This window comes from Tachypleus tridentatus, chromosome 12 (genome assembly GCF_004210375.1).
Source record: "Tachypleus tridentatus isolate NWPU-2018 chromosome 12, ASM421037v1, whole genome shotgun sequence".
Taxonomy (NCBI): Eukaryota; Metazoa; Arthropoda; class Merostomata; order Xiphosura; family Limulidae; genus Tachypleus; species Tachypleus tridentatus.
Genome location: NC_134836.1, coordinates 85,537,736 through 85,556,790, shown reverse-complemented (window position 1 = coordinate 85,556,790; position 19,055 = coordinate 85,537,736). Strand labels below are relative to the sequence as shown.

The window sequence follows — 19,055 nt, the reverse complement described above, 5'->3', positions numbered from 1 at the left end:
AACCCGGTTTCTAGCGGTGCGAATCCGCAGACATACCACTGTGCCACTATGGGGGATGTAGTGATGAAAGAAGCCAGGATAACTAATAAAACTAATGGAAACAAAATTGTACCTAATTAGAAATAGTCTTACGTGATAATACGCTGTATACTAATTATGGCAACAATAGGTATTCGATGGTCATAACTTTACCGTAATAATTTATTTTTGTATTTATGGAATAAAATATAGAGATACCTATGATGCATTTACAACACAGCTTGAACTACATGTTTTTGTCTAAAATAACTAATGTTACACAACTTGAAAAAGCAGCACAGTGCATACTAGTCTAGCATGTCTACTGCACACTTCTAATTAAAGTAAACACAGTCTCGTTGATTTATGGGCATTATCACATTACATATACGGAAGGGATTTTGTCTTATTACCTTTCACTGAATTGATATTCTGCAATTAGGAATTTAGTTCAATTGTCATGAATGATAAATCTATACTGAACTCTCGACCTCTGTAAGTTGTCATAAGGGAGAATATCTAAAATTTTCAACCACAGTTTTTAATTTCAAAAAAACATCTATATAAAAAGATTGTGTTTCAAGTGAATCCTGTACCTTTCACTTATCATACTCAGAACTCTTAAATAAATACTTTGCTTTTTGTATAAAAAAGTGTAACTTCGCATTAACCCATATATATTTATACTTGTTTCAGAGTTTGTATTATTCTATAAAGATCACTGAGCACTCAGAACATAACCCGTGCACATCAGCACTTCCATTATAAAATCACTGTGTGAACAAATTAAAACCTCAAAATATTAAACTTAGGTACAATTTCAGCAACTATTTACTGGCACATTTGAATTCAAAAATACGATTATTATCAATACATAGTTACCAACAAGCTTAAATTCTATATATACTCTTCAAAAAAAGAAACGCAAAAGGCAAAATTTGAGACAAACTGTTAACAAGTTTATTCCGGGTACTTCTGTATGACATGTGTGAAACTTTGCACATTCACTGCTGAACATCCAGGGTCTGCAAAGGCGTCCACGCTCACTGGGTGAAGTTTAACGTCACTCAACGTCAATAACGAGTATGCCCCCCGTGAGCATCAATAACTGCTTGCCATCTCCTGCCCATGGAAGCGATGAGATGACGAATCACATCCTGTGGAATGGCTGTCCACTCAGCCTGCAAAGCTGCTGCAAGCTGAGGTAGAGTCTCCGGTTGAGGTAGTCGCCGTCGCAGACGTCGGTCCAACTCGTCCCAAAGATGTTCGATGGGGTTTAAATCAGGTGGTCTGGAGGGCCAGGGAAGAACGTTGATGTTGTGGTGTCTCAAGAAGACAGTAGTGAGTCGGGTTGTGTGAGGACGGGCGTTGTCATGTTGAAAAACGTCGTTGACGTTCACCATGATAGGTTGCACATGGGGCCTAAGAATCTCGTAGACGGTTGCGTACGGTCTGATCGGAAATCCTACGCAGCCTTGGTATGGTTGAGGCAGTAGACGTCGCAGTGGTGGTCCTATCCCGAAGGTGACGTAACCGGATGTAGCGATCTTGTGCGGGCGTGGTCACACGAGGTCTGCCAGATCGTGGACGGTCACGAGTTGATCCATGTTGTTGGTGACGATTCCATAGCCTTGTGATGGTGCTTGGGTGGACATTCACAGCTCTGGCAACATCTGATCGAGATTCGCCTGCTTCCATGCGACCAATGGCGTTGTTGCGTTGTGCTTCAGTCAGTCTTGGCGTAACTGTATTGCGTGTCGGTGGCTCAACACTGAGCTATGGAAACCGAGAACCCGTCACTTTTATAGGGATTTTGCATATGTTGCACTTGCAGAACATGCAGATCTCTCAAACAAATTTATTGGACACGAATGCGTTTTGGCGAAAAATCCGATGTTTTCCTCCGTTTTCAAAGTGCACAACTTTTATTGTCATTTTGGTCTGACAATCAATGCCTTAACACGTGTAACATCACATACTCTGAGCTTGTAACGTTCTTACATATATTTCTCTTTAAAATAAAAAAATATCCCTTTTGCGTTTCTTTTTTTGAAGAGTATATATGTTAACTTTAAAACTCTGGGAAAAAAAATATTGAGCCTAACGAGAATAAGAATAACTTACAATAATTTAAACTTGTCAACAATAACAGTGCTTTAAATATCACTTATGTTAATGAAGGATATCTCAGGACCAAATATTTAGTAAAGTAATCCACTATTTCACACGTGTAATTATGACAACAGTGTAGACTGAACAATTACTTATATTAGAAAAAAACTTCTTCACATAATCAACATAGAGAATTTCAATGAAATAAAAAAGACAATTCATCCAATAAGATTGAAGAATCAAAAACGTTCGCAAAAAAATACCTAACCATACGCTCAAAAAGAAATGATCATAGTAGCCAATAAAGCATCCCAATTCTTCGGTTTATCATAAATCTACAGATAAACTTCATTATCAAAAATACCTCCCCCCAACATACAATTAGAAAGATACAAAATAGCGATCTTATCTCCACTGAAAAGTCACCCCCAATACAAAGCACATGGGAATTAAAACTCGCAGGAGTCTTCCCACAGATTATCTGGTCTGCTTGGATATTACTACCAGGTTTCCTTCTATTCTAGTTACACAAACCTTCCACATCATGAAAGGAAACCAAAAGAAACTTCTCTCTTAGTGCACAACTTCTACTTATTTTTAATTACACCACCAATTATAACAATAGTAGCGATGGTATCTCCGTAGGTGCATACTTATACAAAACTACGAAAGAAACACTCTCAGTTTCACAAACTTAAAATCCAGAGAATGTAACGATATGTAAATGAGCCCTTCATCATCTGGTTGCGTTCAGTTAATGGTTGTGAAGTTTTTAAATTCCTAAGCCCAAACTATCTATTTACCAGTGCAAGTCAATGGATCGCCTCTTTTCCTAGGTGTTGTAATGGTTATACTCCAACATATACAGAAAAAAACAATCAAACAAACATATACACTAAACGTACTTGCGCAAGGTTTTGGAACGTGTTCTCTTTCGAGATTAAATAAAACCAAAATTAAGAGTAATAACTATTTTCATTTATTGCTTTTGAAGTTAATATGCCCTGTTGTATTGTAGCCCAGAATGCATAATCCTTCTCGTAATTCATGGAATACGGACGTTGTATTGACAAACTGCAACGTTACGTACCCCTTATGTAACGTCATTTTAGCATTTACTGACTGACTGACAGACAACACGCTGCTGTACAATGGTTCGAGTGATTAAAACAGGTGACCTTCCCACACGGCCTTCGGACCCTTTTCAGGGACATTATTTCAAACCAATCATCACATTTTGTGAAACAAGGTATTATGATAAACCTGCAGTTTATTTCAAACATTCACGCAAAACCACACAAAGTTGTCTGCGCTGGCCATCACTAATTCTGAAGTAGTAGACTGGCAGCTAGTAAACATTAACCAACGTCGATTCTTGAGGTACTCTTATCAATTAATAAAATTTGACCTTTCCTTTTATTATGCGTTTACGGTTCCAAAGTGTGGAGCACGAGTTTGCACCAACGGGTCGTGAACCTTCTGATTTAGTCTGGCATTGGGTTACACTTGGTCCTACACATCAGAGCAAACGGATGTATTCAAAGCACTATGAAAAAAAATCAACCAAGACCCCACAAATAATGGTTAACCCTCTTTTTCTTTTAAATTAATTAGGGCAGATGCGGCTTGTTGGTTAACCTGCTCCGACTGGTTCGTAGATTATTATCGCAAAAACGGACTTTGCATTTTGGGGCTGTGGGTGCGCTTTATGAGTGGCGATCGAAGCAAATATATGATGAGGCAAAAGTAGTTAAAGAAGTTATCAATGGGTGTTTTTGACCAGCTGCTTTAATAACAGTTCAAAAATAAGGACAGCTATGTGCAGGTTGTCCCTTTTTGTAGTTTTGCGCCAAACTTTTGAAACAAACAGACAGAAATCTATTAAAAGATTACTAAATGTTTACAGCGATATCTTTCATGATAACATTCAGCTTTTTTTTGTTCTGAAAATGCATGTGCATTTTACTAAGTACGCATGCGCCCTTTATTTCAACGGATGTAAACAAAAGGCGGATGTAAATATATTTAGTAGACGACCATTTGTATAACAATATATTAAAAGTTTATCAAAGTTTTAAAAATATATAATATTAGGTCGTTTTATACCATTATACGTTGTGCGCGACCTGGAAGGTCAGGTTCTACCAGATCTCTTCTATACGTTGTGCGCGACCTGGAAGGTCAGGTTCTACCAGATCTCTTCTATACGTTGTGCGCGACCTGGAAGGTCAGGTTCTACCAGATCTCTTCTTCCCTTTGTTATTATTTATAGTAAACTGCTAAGTACTACTGAATTATTCATGAAATCAGGTCTAACAGTAATTAATATATATCAAGTTGAAACGCTTTTTTACTTCCCTCTTCAAAGCCATGTCCAGGAGAAGAATGCTTATAGTATTTAGTGCAATTTCACTACTTCTCTTCATCCTGTCGTTTACAATCACAAACAGTTCCGTAGTAAAATGTTACTTTTTCACTCGAAATAGTATTAATCACGTGTTTGACATATTAAACCCTTTGAATACACTAGTGATATTTTAAGATCTAGAACAGGTTGACTTTTACTTACAGTAGAAATTGACTGGAGAGAGATACTTATGGCTATCATCACCGAATATGATATAACGATCTATTTCTGCTAGTGGATCATTTTAATATTGATTTTTAGCAAAATATCGGAAGGAGCATCTACGAGTCTATCTTAAATTGATTCAATGTTCGCGTACTTGTGCATGAACTTTGTGTAACTAGATCTTGGAACCAAGACCTGAAAGAAAGTTTGATATCATGTCGAATGTATTCTTGTCATACGAAGTGAGCAACTAATGTTTACAGTGGCATTAAACAATACTTTGTCATGAGCTTTAAAACAAAACGCTGTAAATTATATTTGCTTCACTTGTTTGAACCTGGCTAGTTGCTTATCAGAATCACTAATCATTTATTTTGAATAATTTTGCACCTAAACATTGTTTACTATATACTCTGACACTTGAACGCTCACAGCATTAATAAATAAAAGGATAGTGAATCACAGAATGTTGTTATATGAGCAATAAAAATGAGAATAATCACAAACCAAATTGTAAAGAAAAATTACCAAAGATAAATTGTAGGAGATCATTTATTCTCGCCTGGAATTATTTGAAGGAGACAAATAGTGGTGAGAGAAGTGGGATTGTTTGAAGGCAAATACTGATGAGAAAGGTGGAATTTTTTAAAAATGACAAATACTGGTTATAGAAATTGGATTGTTTAAAGAAGACAAATAATGGAGAGAGATGTAGGATTGTTTAAAAGAGACAAATAATGGTGAGAGAAGTAGGATTGTTTAAATAAGACGAATAATGGTGAGCGATGTGGGATTGTTTAAATAAGACGAATAATGGTGAGAGATGTGGAATTGTTTAAATAAGACGAATAATGGTGAGATAGATATATGGGATTGTTTAAAGAAGACAAATAATTGTGAAAAATGTAGGATTGTTTGAAGAAATCTGAGGGATATAAAAAAAACTCTTATAGCCGTATCATATGTAGGTAAGTCAGTTAAAAAGAGTGACAATTTTATATATAAAACAAAAACTTAACAGTACTTTACAGACAGTAAATAACATGAAACTGTTAAAAATATGGTAACATTGTTTCGTCGAAACTGCTTTTTAAATTTATAAAACGAGTATTTTAAAAAAGGCTATAACATCGCACTTGAATTTATAATACAGAATAGGCCAAGTGCTAAACAGAAACGCATTCTGATACCGTATGGTGTCGCTATCCGCGTGTTTAAGCGTGAGAAAGAAACAGGTGTCCCACGGGTATACCAATTAGTGACTGACCTTCAGATGGGCAGGTTACGTCCTTGCCCCTGGGATTCCTGTGTACAATAACAGACGCCATTGTTCTCTCTGTTTCAGATAGCCGTTCTACACAGTTTTTGTCTACGAGACCTAGGTGGTCAATATACGAGCATTCAGCCTAACAAGTCACTGACATTCCACCATTACAACGATTAGATAACCATACGATATGGTTGATTATTATTTATACGTATTTTATTCAATACAGAGTATATGCATTGTTATCAAGGTATCTGTTTATCTCGTTGTGTATGCTTTAAAAGACTAAAATGAAAAGCCCGGTTCCACAATCAACAGAACACTTTCTAAGTGTTGATGTGAATGAACTAGCAACATTTCTTGCAGTTCCTTGACTGAAGAACTTGAAAACAAAGTAATGCATTTGAAGTTCATTGACGTTCGTAATTTTTTAAATACATATTTTAATGCAAAATTGTTTCTAGAATTCAGTTTCATATCATATCCGACATCGGCTGGATCAACATATTTTCCTTTTCTTAGCTGAATTATTTGCGTGACGCATGAACATACTGAATGAAATTTCAAGAATATTTTTTGAGTTTTTGTATCAGACTGTAAATATTACACATCATACAGTTTTTACTGGACTTACTACGGTGTTAAATTATAAACCAACTACGAGAAATGACAAGAGGGGAAGGGGATATGAACTTGCATATTCGTCTTCTAAGTTTATTGCGAACAGGCACTTACAACGAAGACCATAAGCAAAAAAGAAATATAATATTTTTAAACTTACTAAACTTATTGTAAGTGCTATTTACATGTTCTTCATAGTTCTGAAACATGTTAATAGGAGTCAAGACATATTACACGCTATCGATTTCCAAGCATTATGTGAAATACAGTTAAGTGTGGGAAACGCTTTGCAAGTCTAATACATACACAGCAGAGGGTCATCGTGTACATTTTAACTAACTTTATCAAGAATTGTGTGTGATCTGCCAGGCATAGTCAAGTGGTTAAGGCGTTTGAATCTGAGGGTCGCGAGTTCGAATCCCTGTCACATCAAATATGCTCGACCTTTCAGCCGTGAGGGTGTTATAATGTGATGGACAATCGACTATTCGTTGGTGAAAGAGTAGCCCCAGAGTTGGCGGTAGGTGGTGATAACTAGCTGTCTTCTCTCTAGTCTTACACTGCTAAATTACGGACGACTAGCGCAGATAGCCCTCATGTAGCTTTACGAGAAATTCACAAATAACAAACAATAAAAAATTATGCCTTTCCCTATAGCCGTTGCTACCAGGATCCGTTATTGTGGCTCGTGACATTTACCACGTCACACGTGACTAGGAAAAGCCAGATCAACTGGTATCCACCCTTTAGACCTAGCAGCGCAGCCTTTTATAGAGGTAGTAGTAAAATGCCCGATTTTCTTACAGTTCGGCTAACGCACTCATGTGAACTTGATCAGGCTTCAATTCCTGGCGGTGGTACACATCTCTCGAATCATGCCGCGTGGGTGAACCTGATAAGGAAACTAGATTTACACACCACCATAACCGTTTCTTTTTTCAGAAACAAAATCTGTTCGCTACTGCTTCGATTAAAAAAAAACTTACGTTTCTATACCAAATGAAACTCGAGCCGCTTACTCATGTTAACCAAAGTCATTCAACACATAAATTACTGTATGATGGTCCATTTCTTCAAATAAGCAGTGTAATAAATATTTCTCAAAAAGCAACCTAACTAAAGATTAAGACTCCAAGCATTATAGAAAAATTCGTATATGCAACATGTCAAGCCTAACTAACCTTAAGTGAGAACACGTACTGAAAAAATTACATGGCAAAATACGCACGAATTACGTTTATTCTGCTAACTAAAGTATAAAATTCTATAAATCTAGTTTTGGTGTTTTGAAATCAGAAGGTCCTTATAGAGGGCGTGTTTTTAGAAATATTTCGTAAGTTAGTTGCGCCAACACTGAGTAATGAAACAAGACAAGAATATATACACATAATATTTACAAGCAGATATATCTTACTTCCTACACAGAACTCAGAAGACCGTTGTCCTTTTCTCCCTTTGGTATGATTTACCTACCTTCAGAACACGTCAGGGTTATGAGCAACTCATCTAGTCAAATAACAGTGTTTCCTCCAGAGAAGGAATTGCCCTTCCAGACACGGGGAGAGAGAGAGGACCTAAATTGGCGTGCTCAACAAAAGAAAAAGAAGGCGAGAAGTCTCAACCGTAGGATACAGAAGCTGATGACGTCCACAAGTTATGCAATACCAACCAGTGGCTTTACATAACTTGATCAGTCATAATAGTTAGTAATTATTGAGTAATAATTTCGTGTTTATTCGAAGTTAAAAGATCGGAAAAGTAAAAAGAAAAAAATGAGTTGTTTAATTTTACATAATTTTATTCTTGTCCACGTTCAACTTGAGACATGATTTATCATTTGTATGAAATAATGGACGGAACTTAATTTTTTATTAAAATCATAATTTGAGCAACATTATCAATATCTACACTATCTACACACCGTAATACCTACGCTTAAATGAAGCTAATACTACATGTATTTTCTGGCAACTTCCGAAGTATTAAACTATTAACTGTATTCAGGTAGTTTACTGAAATGTGTCATACCTGTTAATTAAACATTTCTGATAAACTGAATGTGTAGTATATGCTGTTATCGATATCAGTGGAAAGTATGTGTTGTATTTAAGTCTATAGCGGCATATGACGTCATTATAATCAAAACATCATCCTACTGTTATCAGTTGACATTCAGGAATCATATGACGATAAGTTATGTTCGCATACTCTATTAGAAAAAACAACATCCAAATAATAATTCTTCTATTATGAAAATAGCTGTGATAATAAATTTACAAAAGTTTCAAACATATGATATAACAAACAAATTTTTTTACGAACAAGTGGCACAAAGAACCACAACGTCATTATAGTAGACGTTATTTTATTTTGCTCACAAAACGTCTCAAACAGAATAATGAACACTCAACTTTATATAATACCCAATCAGGATAAGCTACTTGAATTTTATAAGAATGTCATGACAAACTGTTTTCCGGATGAAGTAACCCTTTAACAAAGGCGTGTGCTTACCAAATGTAAATCTTAAAAACTTCTCTTTGGACAAACATTTGTATACCAATACATTATGAAAATATCAGGTTTTCACAGATAATCAAACAATTATAGCTGCATTAATGCGATAAACACGGATTAACAGAACTTTATATTTGGAACAACTAGAACGTGCGCAATTCTGTTTTATTTTCTAACAATATACATTTTAGAAGCCTGTTTTCCCGTTGTAAATATCAAATATTTTTAAGTTTCCACCAGCGACGTTGTGAAAGCAAAGTACCGTATTAATGATATTTTTCATAACCCATAAATTTACTATTTAATCCGTTATTTAAAAATAACTAACGTATGTCGTAAGACCTTTATTACTACAACGAATTTTTAAGCCTTTTTTTTGCATACTTAGGACAGTTGTAATGTGTTTAGCTAATATTCTACGAGATATATACATATTAAGTCTCTCCCTTGACTTGATATCTAGTGACCTTTCCCAAGTTTTATACTAAAGAATTGCCACTTGATAGACAAAACACCTATACAGTTCGTAGTGAATTCCGGTTCTGATTTGCTATAAGTTGTAATATTCATTTAATACTTAATGTGAAATAAAGGCAGACGTTCCTGATAAACAAAATGCTTTGTATACATTTATATCAGAAAACAAGAGTGTTTGGTGTGGCAGGCTTTAATTAAACAAACAACACATTTATATCAAAAAACAGGAGTGTTTGGTATGACAGGTTTTAATTAAACAAACAACACATTTATATCATAAACCAGGAGTGTTTGGTATGACAAGTTTCAATTAAACAAATAACACATTTATATCAGAAAACCAGAAAATTAGAAAAAGTTTTCACAACAATCACTAGCTAAAACTCACCTTGCAAAAGGTGTTGGTTCTACCACGTACGTATCAGTAAGAGGCTGAGTGCGGATTGGTACGGTCAAGGGGCAATGGATTTCGGTGATAAACCCCTGTTGGTAGTTCCCGCTGTCATTCATCCTGGGCTGCTGACCTCCTTCCAGGATCTGTGAAATAATTCCAGTGTGACTTATTCAGAAACGTCAAACAATTTTACTTGTGCAATTGTGTCGTAAGCATTCCACAACTAAGTATTAAATACGTGTTTCAAATAATTACCAAAGAGACAAATTTTGTACCCTTAGCTAGCATCTAATTTATTTATATATAAATTCTAAGAACTTATGACTGAAAATGAAGAAGAGTATGTAATAACAAATAATAAAGTCAATAACACTATACCTACCATCAGTTTACGTAATCAAGATATTCAACGATATTTATTTAAGCCTTACATTCAGAGCAAATCTCATAAGTCTGGTGGTATTTATAGTAAGAATGGGTCAGTGATTAAAATCTCAAACACTCTGCAAATAGTATGTAAACTAAACTTTATAAGTACTGATGAGTAGTAAACAAACCAACTGCAGAGTAAGAAACATCGAAAGCACTTAAGACAGCCAGTAGATTAAAACCAAGGTAGGAAACAACATTAAAAAACCTGGTTGTTTCAGGTAGGAATTAGCAGACAACATTATAAAACCTGGTTGTTTTAGGTAGGAAACAACATTACAAAAGCTGGTTGTTTTCGACACAGTTTAATTTCAAAGTGGGTGTGGCCTTAATTTCTCCCATTCCTACTTCTTGTTTTACTTTTAGCTTTGATCCAATTTGAATTACGTTTTATAAATAACTAATCCTTTCTAAAGGTTCAACAAATTAAAAAAAATGAAAACAATGATCTTCATACTATTCTGTTGGCTTACCTCCCATCAGCTACATAGCTGTGATACCTCCCATAAGCAAAATGTGATTATTGGAGCTTTCTGTCTGACTTCCGACATTAAACCCCCTTATGAGTCATGCATTTCATTAGTGTCAATAATTAGATTACATATTTGTATCTATACTTACTTGCTGAAATCAAGTTCACAATAGAGAAAATTAATTATATACGCTTTTAATTTAGTTTTAACAATTACCAAGTTATAAAAAACATATGAAATAAGAATGGGTGGAACGATGACCACACCCACTTTAGTGTTGAATAAAAACCACTAAGTGTTGTAATGTTATCCTGCCTATTCCAACCTTGTTTCCTTACTTTATAGTACTCCCATACTACTTCCAAATTATTTTATTTACATTTTCTTTTACACGTTTAAAATTTGGTCTACAATAAGTGTTTAAGATTTCACGACGAAAAGAAACATACTGCTATGATGATATATCGAAACTTGATTAAGAAATAGAAACCAGAGCTGGGAGAGTAAATGTGTATACCTCATTGCAAGGTGCATGTCACACTAAATATGTATACCTCATTACAAGGTGCATGTCACAATAAATGTGTATACCTCATTGCAAGGTGCATGTTACACGCAAAAAAAAAACGCTATGCAAGAAAATGCTAAAAAATTATTATACATATTAAAGTATTATGAAAGAAACTAACAACCAACACAATCGTCCACGCAATTATTTTAATGAATGTGTTATACCAGACAAGTTCCAAAATTTAACCAGAGACGTTAAAAAGGATTTTAAAATTACAGTAATAAAGAAGGGCTTTAATTAGTCGGCTTATCGGTATGTTAGAAAGGCTAAGGTTTTTAGTTTATACAGGTAATAACAATAAAATATTGCTCACTCATTCGTGTATACGTAAAGTAAAGCGTTCCACCTACGTAGTTAATACAACACTGTGTCGAATAAAACTTTCATGGTTTGCAAGCCAGAATAACTGGAAATGACGTTAAAAAGTAAACTTTAGCCTAATTCATTTTATAAAGATTCGATGTTTGGAAAACAAAAAATCGGTCGCTGTCTTTGAGGCGTGTCTTCGAAAACACACACTATTATTTTACAACAATTTCTAGACACAGATGCGTTATCAAAGAAACGGCAAACTAACACGCACGATAAGATGAAAAGCGGTAGCCGGTACTGACATCTTTTGTAAATATAGGGTCATAATGATTCTAATAATGACATTCCTAGGGTTACTTTACAGGCACGGTTCCTTATATTATCCAAAATCATGCCTGAGTAACAGAAAAACCGAAAGGCCGCTTATCTAACATAGTTTCTTGTTATGATAAATGTAAGGCACATATTAACAGCCCCCTAGTGGCACAGCAGAATGTGTGCAGACTTCCACCGCTATATTCCAGGTTTCAATACTCGTGGTGGGGAGCGCAAAGATCACCCATAGTGTAGCTTTGTGCTTAATTCTAAACAACAACAAAATATTAACAGCTTGTATCCATATGTATTAATAACAGGTATTTTTAGTTACTTCGTACAAAAATGTACTTCAGTTAACTGTGACTAACATAATATAAATAAAGATATCTAATATTTTTGTAACAGATATCTAAAAAGAAAGGCATTTCTATGAAAGCATTCTAGACATAAATTTTGCTTGACTGACGGAGCCATGTTAGTCTTAATTTGAATCATGGTCTGCGTAGCAAACTAACAGACTCAAAGCGGGCGAAAGCCTCTTGACGAACACCTGGGGATATTCTCACAAAGAGAGGAAGAGGGGAATGATAAAGCAGTGAGTGGATAATGTTCAGTATGAAGATTTGGCATAGAGACTATATATGGGCAAGCGACTGTTGTCTTAGATAAGTCGACAAGCAACGATTCTCAGAAATTGCTTTGTCATTTTTACGCCTACGTTTTTGTTTTGGTTATTTTTTATGTAGAAATGCACATTAAAAAAACAATTTATATCATATATTTTGTGATTAAGCTTAAACAAATATCTGCTACACAAGACAACGATCTGTACATAGATTACAATTTTAACCCGAACAATGTTTATGTATCGAACAAAACAGCAATAATTTCATTATTTTAATCACAGCAATATTTATCTATCACGTGAAATAAAGAGTTCGTTATGGCATGGTTATTTTCCTGGACTGTAAAACCGAGGGTCATTTATTTGCATCTCATTAATAAAAAAATAAAATAAATGGTGTTATGGATACGTTATCTGAGCAACAATGGAGTCTAACTATTCAATTAAAACAGCCCAAAAAATAGTGGTGGGCGATGCTGTCAAGTAAATGTCTTCTCTCTTGTGTAGAAGTTCAAATTTAAGAACGGCTCGAGCAAACATCTATTTAGAAGTTCCGTGAGAATATCCAAAACAATAATAGTTCGCCCATTACTCAAAGATAATTTAAGTTTGTTTATTTCTAATACGTGATAGAGAATTTTTCATCGCTCATTACGATGTTAAATTCTCTCAGGTTATTAATTTAAAAGCATGTTGCTGTCACAGTATAAATTTTAATTCAAATATTCACAAAAATAAATAATCAAACTGCATTAATAGAAGCTTGTTTAATGCATACAGATTCTTCAAAAACCATAGCTGATTATCAGTTTGTTTAAATAATAAACATTTGAATGAAGTTAGAAGTATTCATGTTTTATTTTCTTGATTTTCTTCTATGGTTGAATTTATAGTTTATTTTATCTTATTATTATTAGTAGTATAAAAACGACACCACAACTTGCGCAAAATATTCACCTAATTGTTGCACATTTTGTATTAATCTATTAATGCGAAACTCACGGAGCTTATTGAAATTTGTTTAAAGTAAGCTTTCATGAGATATCATCATAAAGGTTTTATTAAAACACGTTTTTGTTTATCTTAGTATAAAACAGTAGTTCAGTAATGTTCTAACAAACTTCATCAACTTTCGAGAAAAATATACGAAATTTGGTAGTATATTTCTCTGTTTATATGTAGTCGGGTCACCCTTCAAGAACAAATCCGTAAAACAAAAAAAAAAATACTTTCGACAACTCCAATATCACTGTGGTCACTTAACAAAACTATTAAATAATAAAGTTCTCAGAACTATCATAAAATCATAAGAATTTAACGTTGTCTCACTATTAAAAGGCACCTCCCTCCACTTATCAAAACTTTCGACTATAAATTTGCTGATAGCGATATACACTACAGATCCATTAACACAGTCTGAAATGAAGAAAGGATTTGGTTTCTTTCCATCCAGATTACCCTTACGTTTGTCACGCCAGACTGAGTGTAAACATTATTACTTTATTTATAACACCTACTTCTATTACTATTTAAATTGGAGTAGTGATGCACCCCATGCTTCAAAAATAATCCTAATCAACACAACCTACGTGTATGGCATACATTAAATAAAGACAAACTTAAAAAAAAAAAAAACCTTTTCATTGCGTGTGTATTTAAGGTGCCTTTGCTTTATGATACAAGAATTAGAGGATAAGCAGAACAACAAACTACGAGAGCTTGAATAGCCACAACGGTTAATGAGGCCGTTTACACTGAGTTTGATCATGAATCTCACGGTGTTCTACTTCATAGTCTTATGAAATTTGACAGTTGCCAAGATAGTCAGTTGGAGTTAAAATACCATGTGGACTTTAAGAAAAAGGACCTGTTAATTTTTGAAATGATTATCTGGAACATTGCATCCTACCTGTTTTTAACTAAATACATTATACCAAACTGCTGAAGAACTAGAAAACTTCTGCATATGTTAATGTTGAATACTGACTTGAGCCGCCATATTTTATTACTACTAAGTTTATGGAAACTTTCAAATGTATTGTGAAAAGAAAACATTTTACATTTCACAAACAGGTTGCAGCTAGGCCTTGCATGCTCAAATGGTTAGGACCCTCAACATGCAATCTGCGGATGTTCGAATCCTAATTTCATCAAACATGCTCGCCCTTTCAGCCATGTGAACGTTATAATGTATCAATCAATCTCATTTTTCGTTGTTGAAAGAGTAGCCCAAAAGCTGGCGATTACAATGATGACTAGCTGCCTTTTTTTTAGTCTTTCACTGCTAAATTAGGGATGGCTGGTGCATATTGCTCTTGTGTAGCTTTGCGCAAAATTAAAAACAAACTAGACCTCTCATCACAGCCATGGATTCAAACCATTGGTTCATGTAGTGGTCTAAGCACTAAAACACAATAAAAAACACAAGGAATAACGAATCCTTCTACTTACTGTTTATTCTAGAAACGCGGTTTCGAGTTTAACTGTGCCATCCCAACTTAACTGGTTGCTCTTTGTTCTTTATGAACAGTTAGGTAGCTTTAAATGTTTTGTTTAATTCGACTTTTTTTTTTTTTTTACAGTACCGTACCATCACAAATGACGATTATATTTGAAAATATCTATAAATACGAAACTGAATCGCATCAAACAATATTTTTTTCAGGCAAATTAAGTTCAAAACATGTCTTGTACGGCCCTGAAATTATAGTTATATTCAACAGATTTGAACTGGGATGCTTTGCAGCAAACCTGCAGGAGAGAGAATATTAACCCCAAAAATCTTTGATGCTTCTCTGTAAAAGTAATGAATTACACTAAATGTGTAGCAACCGTCAGTAGCAGGTGTTTATAATACTGTGATTAACGTCAAAATAGAGATGCCGTCTCTTAATAATTTTATGTTTTGATACATTTTAACAGAAATTAATGAAGAAATTTTAATCAAATAAATATATGACCAGTTAAGGCCCTGGACAAAAGCGCTGTTACTCATTATGACAACTACTAATTAATTAAAACTGAAATAGAAACCCTTAAAACCGGAGCGCTTTGAAAAGTGGACCTTTCTTCTACCTCTATATAACGTTACTAAACTAAATCTTTATATATCACTCGTTCAATTATACTGATCATTCCCAAACTGCCCCTTGACTTATTAAGACTTTTTGGACCTACGTGTTTTTAGCACATCATGAATAATTCAAACTCAACATATTTACATTTTGGACTTGATCATTTTTCTTATTTTACAAAAAGTTATACAAAGAGTTATTTGTGCTGTGCTTAGCACGGGTATCAAAACCCAGTTTTTAGCGTTATACGTCTTCAGACATACCACTGAGCCAGTAGAATCGGATTTGGTTATGCCATTTTCTATAATAGAGATCTCAATAACCATGCTACAACGCAAAATAACCACGGCTCAGTTTCACTAATCAAGCAACAATACGAAAGAAACTACGGCTTACTTTCACTGACTGTGCAAAAATATTACAGAAACCATTGCCTATACAATAAAATACAGAAACCAGAGTTCACTTTCACTAACCATGCTGCAATACTACAGGAACCGCATCTCACATTCACTGACTATACAATAATATTACAGAAACAACTGCTCACGTCCACTAACCATGGTACGATACTAATTTGTAATTTCATACAAATTATTTCTAACAAAGCATTTCAGAATTTTTCTACGAAATTTCATGTTTCTAAGTTACAATCAATATAGTGATGAGAACACCTTAATAATTTATTATATTTCGGAAAAAGAGGTAGAACTGGTTAAAAACACACCATATAAAAATAAAGCTACATTTTACATGAAGTATCATAATTTTAAGAGAAAAACTTAATTTTGTTAGGTGCATTTATAGTAGTTAAAAGGAATGCCGATTTTGTTAACTATACTACCTTATTTTCTCTTAAGATCGATTCATTTTTTTTTTTTAATCACGTGACCCACCTTCTTGTCCCGTCAACGATTTCGTAAGGCGGCACCTTACGCGACAAAATTTAAACTTGAGTAACAGCTAAGACTAAGCGCCCAAACTTTGTGGCACAAATAATCGAACACAAAACATAATATTGTATATCTATTCAGTATCAACTTAATGAATAACAATATAACTTACATAAATGTTACTGACACATTCTCGCTTTGGAACTTCATTGGTGGCTTATGAAGTTGCCTACGAATTTTCGGTTATAGTAACGGCAGTTCACTAGTTTAAAATAATACGATAACAAATGAGGAAAAATCGATATGATGATATATCATGAAGAAAAAAATCTCAGTTGCATTTAAACTAACTTGCATAGATATAATAGTTCAAGTATTTTTAGAATTGAATTTTCATTAATTACTGAGTTACTAATTCAGTGCACAAGCTAGTTACTGAAAAACATATGAACCAGCATTTCTAAATGTGTCTTTAAGTTTAATGAAGAGTGAGTTATTCACACAAATAAACATGAACGATATAACAGAATATTAAAGTATTGTTTACGGATGAATCCCACTGATTATTAAAGTATTGTTTACAGATGAATCCCACTGATTATTATTGTTTACAAATGAATCCCATTGATTATTAAAGTACTGTTTACAAACACGTCTTCTCTTGATTTTACAAAAGCTTCTAATCATGACTTGAATAATATTATTGATAATTATTTCTTTGATATATTTTTATACGTTTTCCATTTATAAACTGCAAAGCATGTTTTAATAAACTATATGTGAAAATATACAGATTGTTATTTGCTATTTTCTTGATTATAAAATAGAAACAAAAACCCAACAAATCATTTCTATCAATTACTTACATATAACTACAATGCAGTCTTTGTTTCAACGTCGAAGAATCCACCAATATCTCAGTGAGAGTTGTCTTCTTCCTTGGCTATATCTAACTTCGATTTACACAATCGGTGACAGTATTTTAGAGCTTTAACTACCGACAAAAGTCTTCTTTTTTAACACAATTTCTATTGGTTTAACTTTAGTGTTATGCACCGCATCACATTAGTCAATTTTTGTTACGACAGAAACAGCTGAACATCGTTTCTAAAGGTTTCAATCTCACTGTTACGCTTCTTCCCATAAGCCAAAGAGTCGACTACCTACTAAGTGTAACTTACTGCTACTCAAAGCCTTAAGTAACGAACATTTACTCCCATTGGTGGATTGTTTACGCGTTGTTCTTTATTATGAGCTCTAGAAAGTAGTCTTGCGCTGACATCTAGCGATGGTTATTTAAACTATTTACAATGAAAGAGAAGTAGAATCTGTGAAATACTAACAAAATAAATGAAATAATTGACGTAATATATATATATATATAGATAAATATATACAGTAATAAAGTTAATAAAGGCAGATAGTTGTGCTAATTTACTGACTTTTTTCAGGTAACAATTATTTCTTTGTTTTTTTTTTTGTTGTTAAGCGCAAATCCATACAACAATAAGTTCTTACATTTAGTGCTGAACCATGGTGGAGATGTTGTTTTTACAGAGATATATTCTAAAACAAAATACTAATGTAAGTGCATAAAGCATGTCCATTAAACCTTTTGAAAAAACACATTTATAATCGGCAATATGCAGAAATATTAAGATATATAATAACAATGATAGATATATACACCAACTAAAAATATAAAAATCGAAATTGAAATTAGAACAATTAGAATTCATATAAAATATTGTATTGTTGATATAGGGAATGAGTTGTGTGCTTGTCAGTTGTATTTGTTGTTTAGCACAAACTTACCAGATGAGCTGTGTGTACTCTGTCCCCTGCGAGGAACCGAGTCTTGGGTTTTAGATTTGTAATTCCGTTAACTTAGTACTGTTCCACCGAATGTCTTTTAATATGCAAGGTTTCTTTTCTCAGAATTTAAACTTGAAACTTGCGGTAAGAATTCTAAAGTTTGAAATATTAATCGAATATCCTATACTGTTATTATGTTGATATATAACAGAGTGAGAATTACCTGTAATCTATGATGTTAAGTTCCTGCGTTTTTAGTTTCTCTAATATAGGAAACCTTACAGTTTCCACACACATATAAGTAAATGAGCCATGAACAATGGGTAATAATTAGCAGGCGGTTTTTTCTTGTGGAAATATTAGTCTAAATATAACTATACAGATAACCTTCTGGTCGACTTTGAGATACTTCTGGTTAACTATTATTTTAAAATGTTTCTTTATGAAAATGCTTTGTTTTCCGGTAAACAAGATGCTTAAATACAGTGAGAATTTTAAGTGGGTTTACAATTTTAGATGAAAATAAGTGGTTTATTTATTTCGAGTGCATGTTTTGCTTAGTCATTA

General features: G+C 33.8%; 1 protein-coding gene across 3 annotated transcripts in view; it reads right to left on the bottom strand.

The window, feature by feature from the left end:
* LOC143233876 (serine/threonine-protein kinase 17B-like) overlaps window positions 1-17,860 on the bottom strand; it is a 45,594-nt gene extending 27,734 nt beyond the window's left edge. The window contains exons 1-3 of one of the 3 annotated variants that reach the window (XM_076470721.1): window positions 17,540-17,844; window positions 16,846-16,935; window positions 9,973-10,121 (exon numbers count right to left, since the gene is read on the bottom strand). In XM_076470721.1, the coding sequence (XP_076326836.1) occupies window positions 9,973-10,094 (122 nt within the window). In that variant the 5' untranslated portion in view covers window positions 10,095-10,121; window positions 16,846-16,935; window positions 17,540-17,844. Of the gene's footprint in view, window positions 1-8,063; window positions 8,178-9,972; window positions 10,122-16,845; window positions 16,936-17,539 lie in introns of those variants that run through there. The other 2 variants (XM_076470720.1, XM_076470722.1) reach the window with 2 other exon arrangements.
* Between the last annotated feature and the right edge of the window lie 1,195 nt (window positions 17,861-19,055).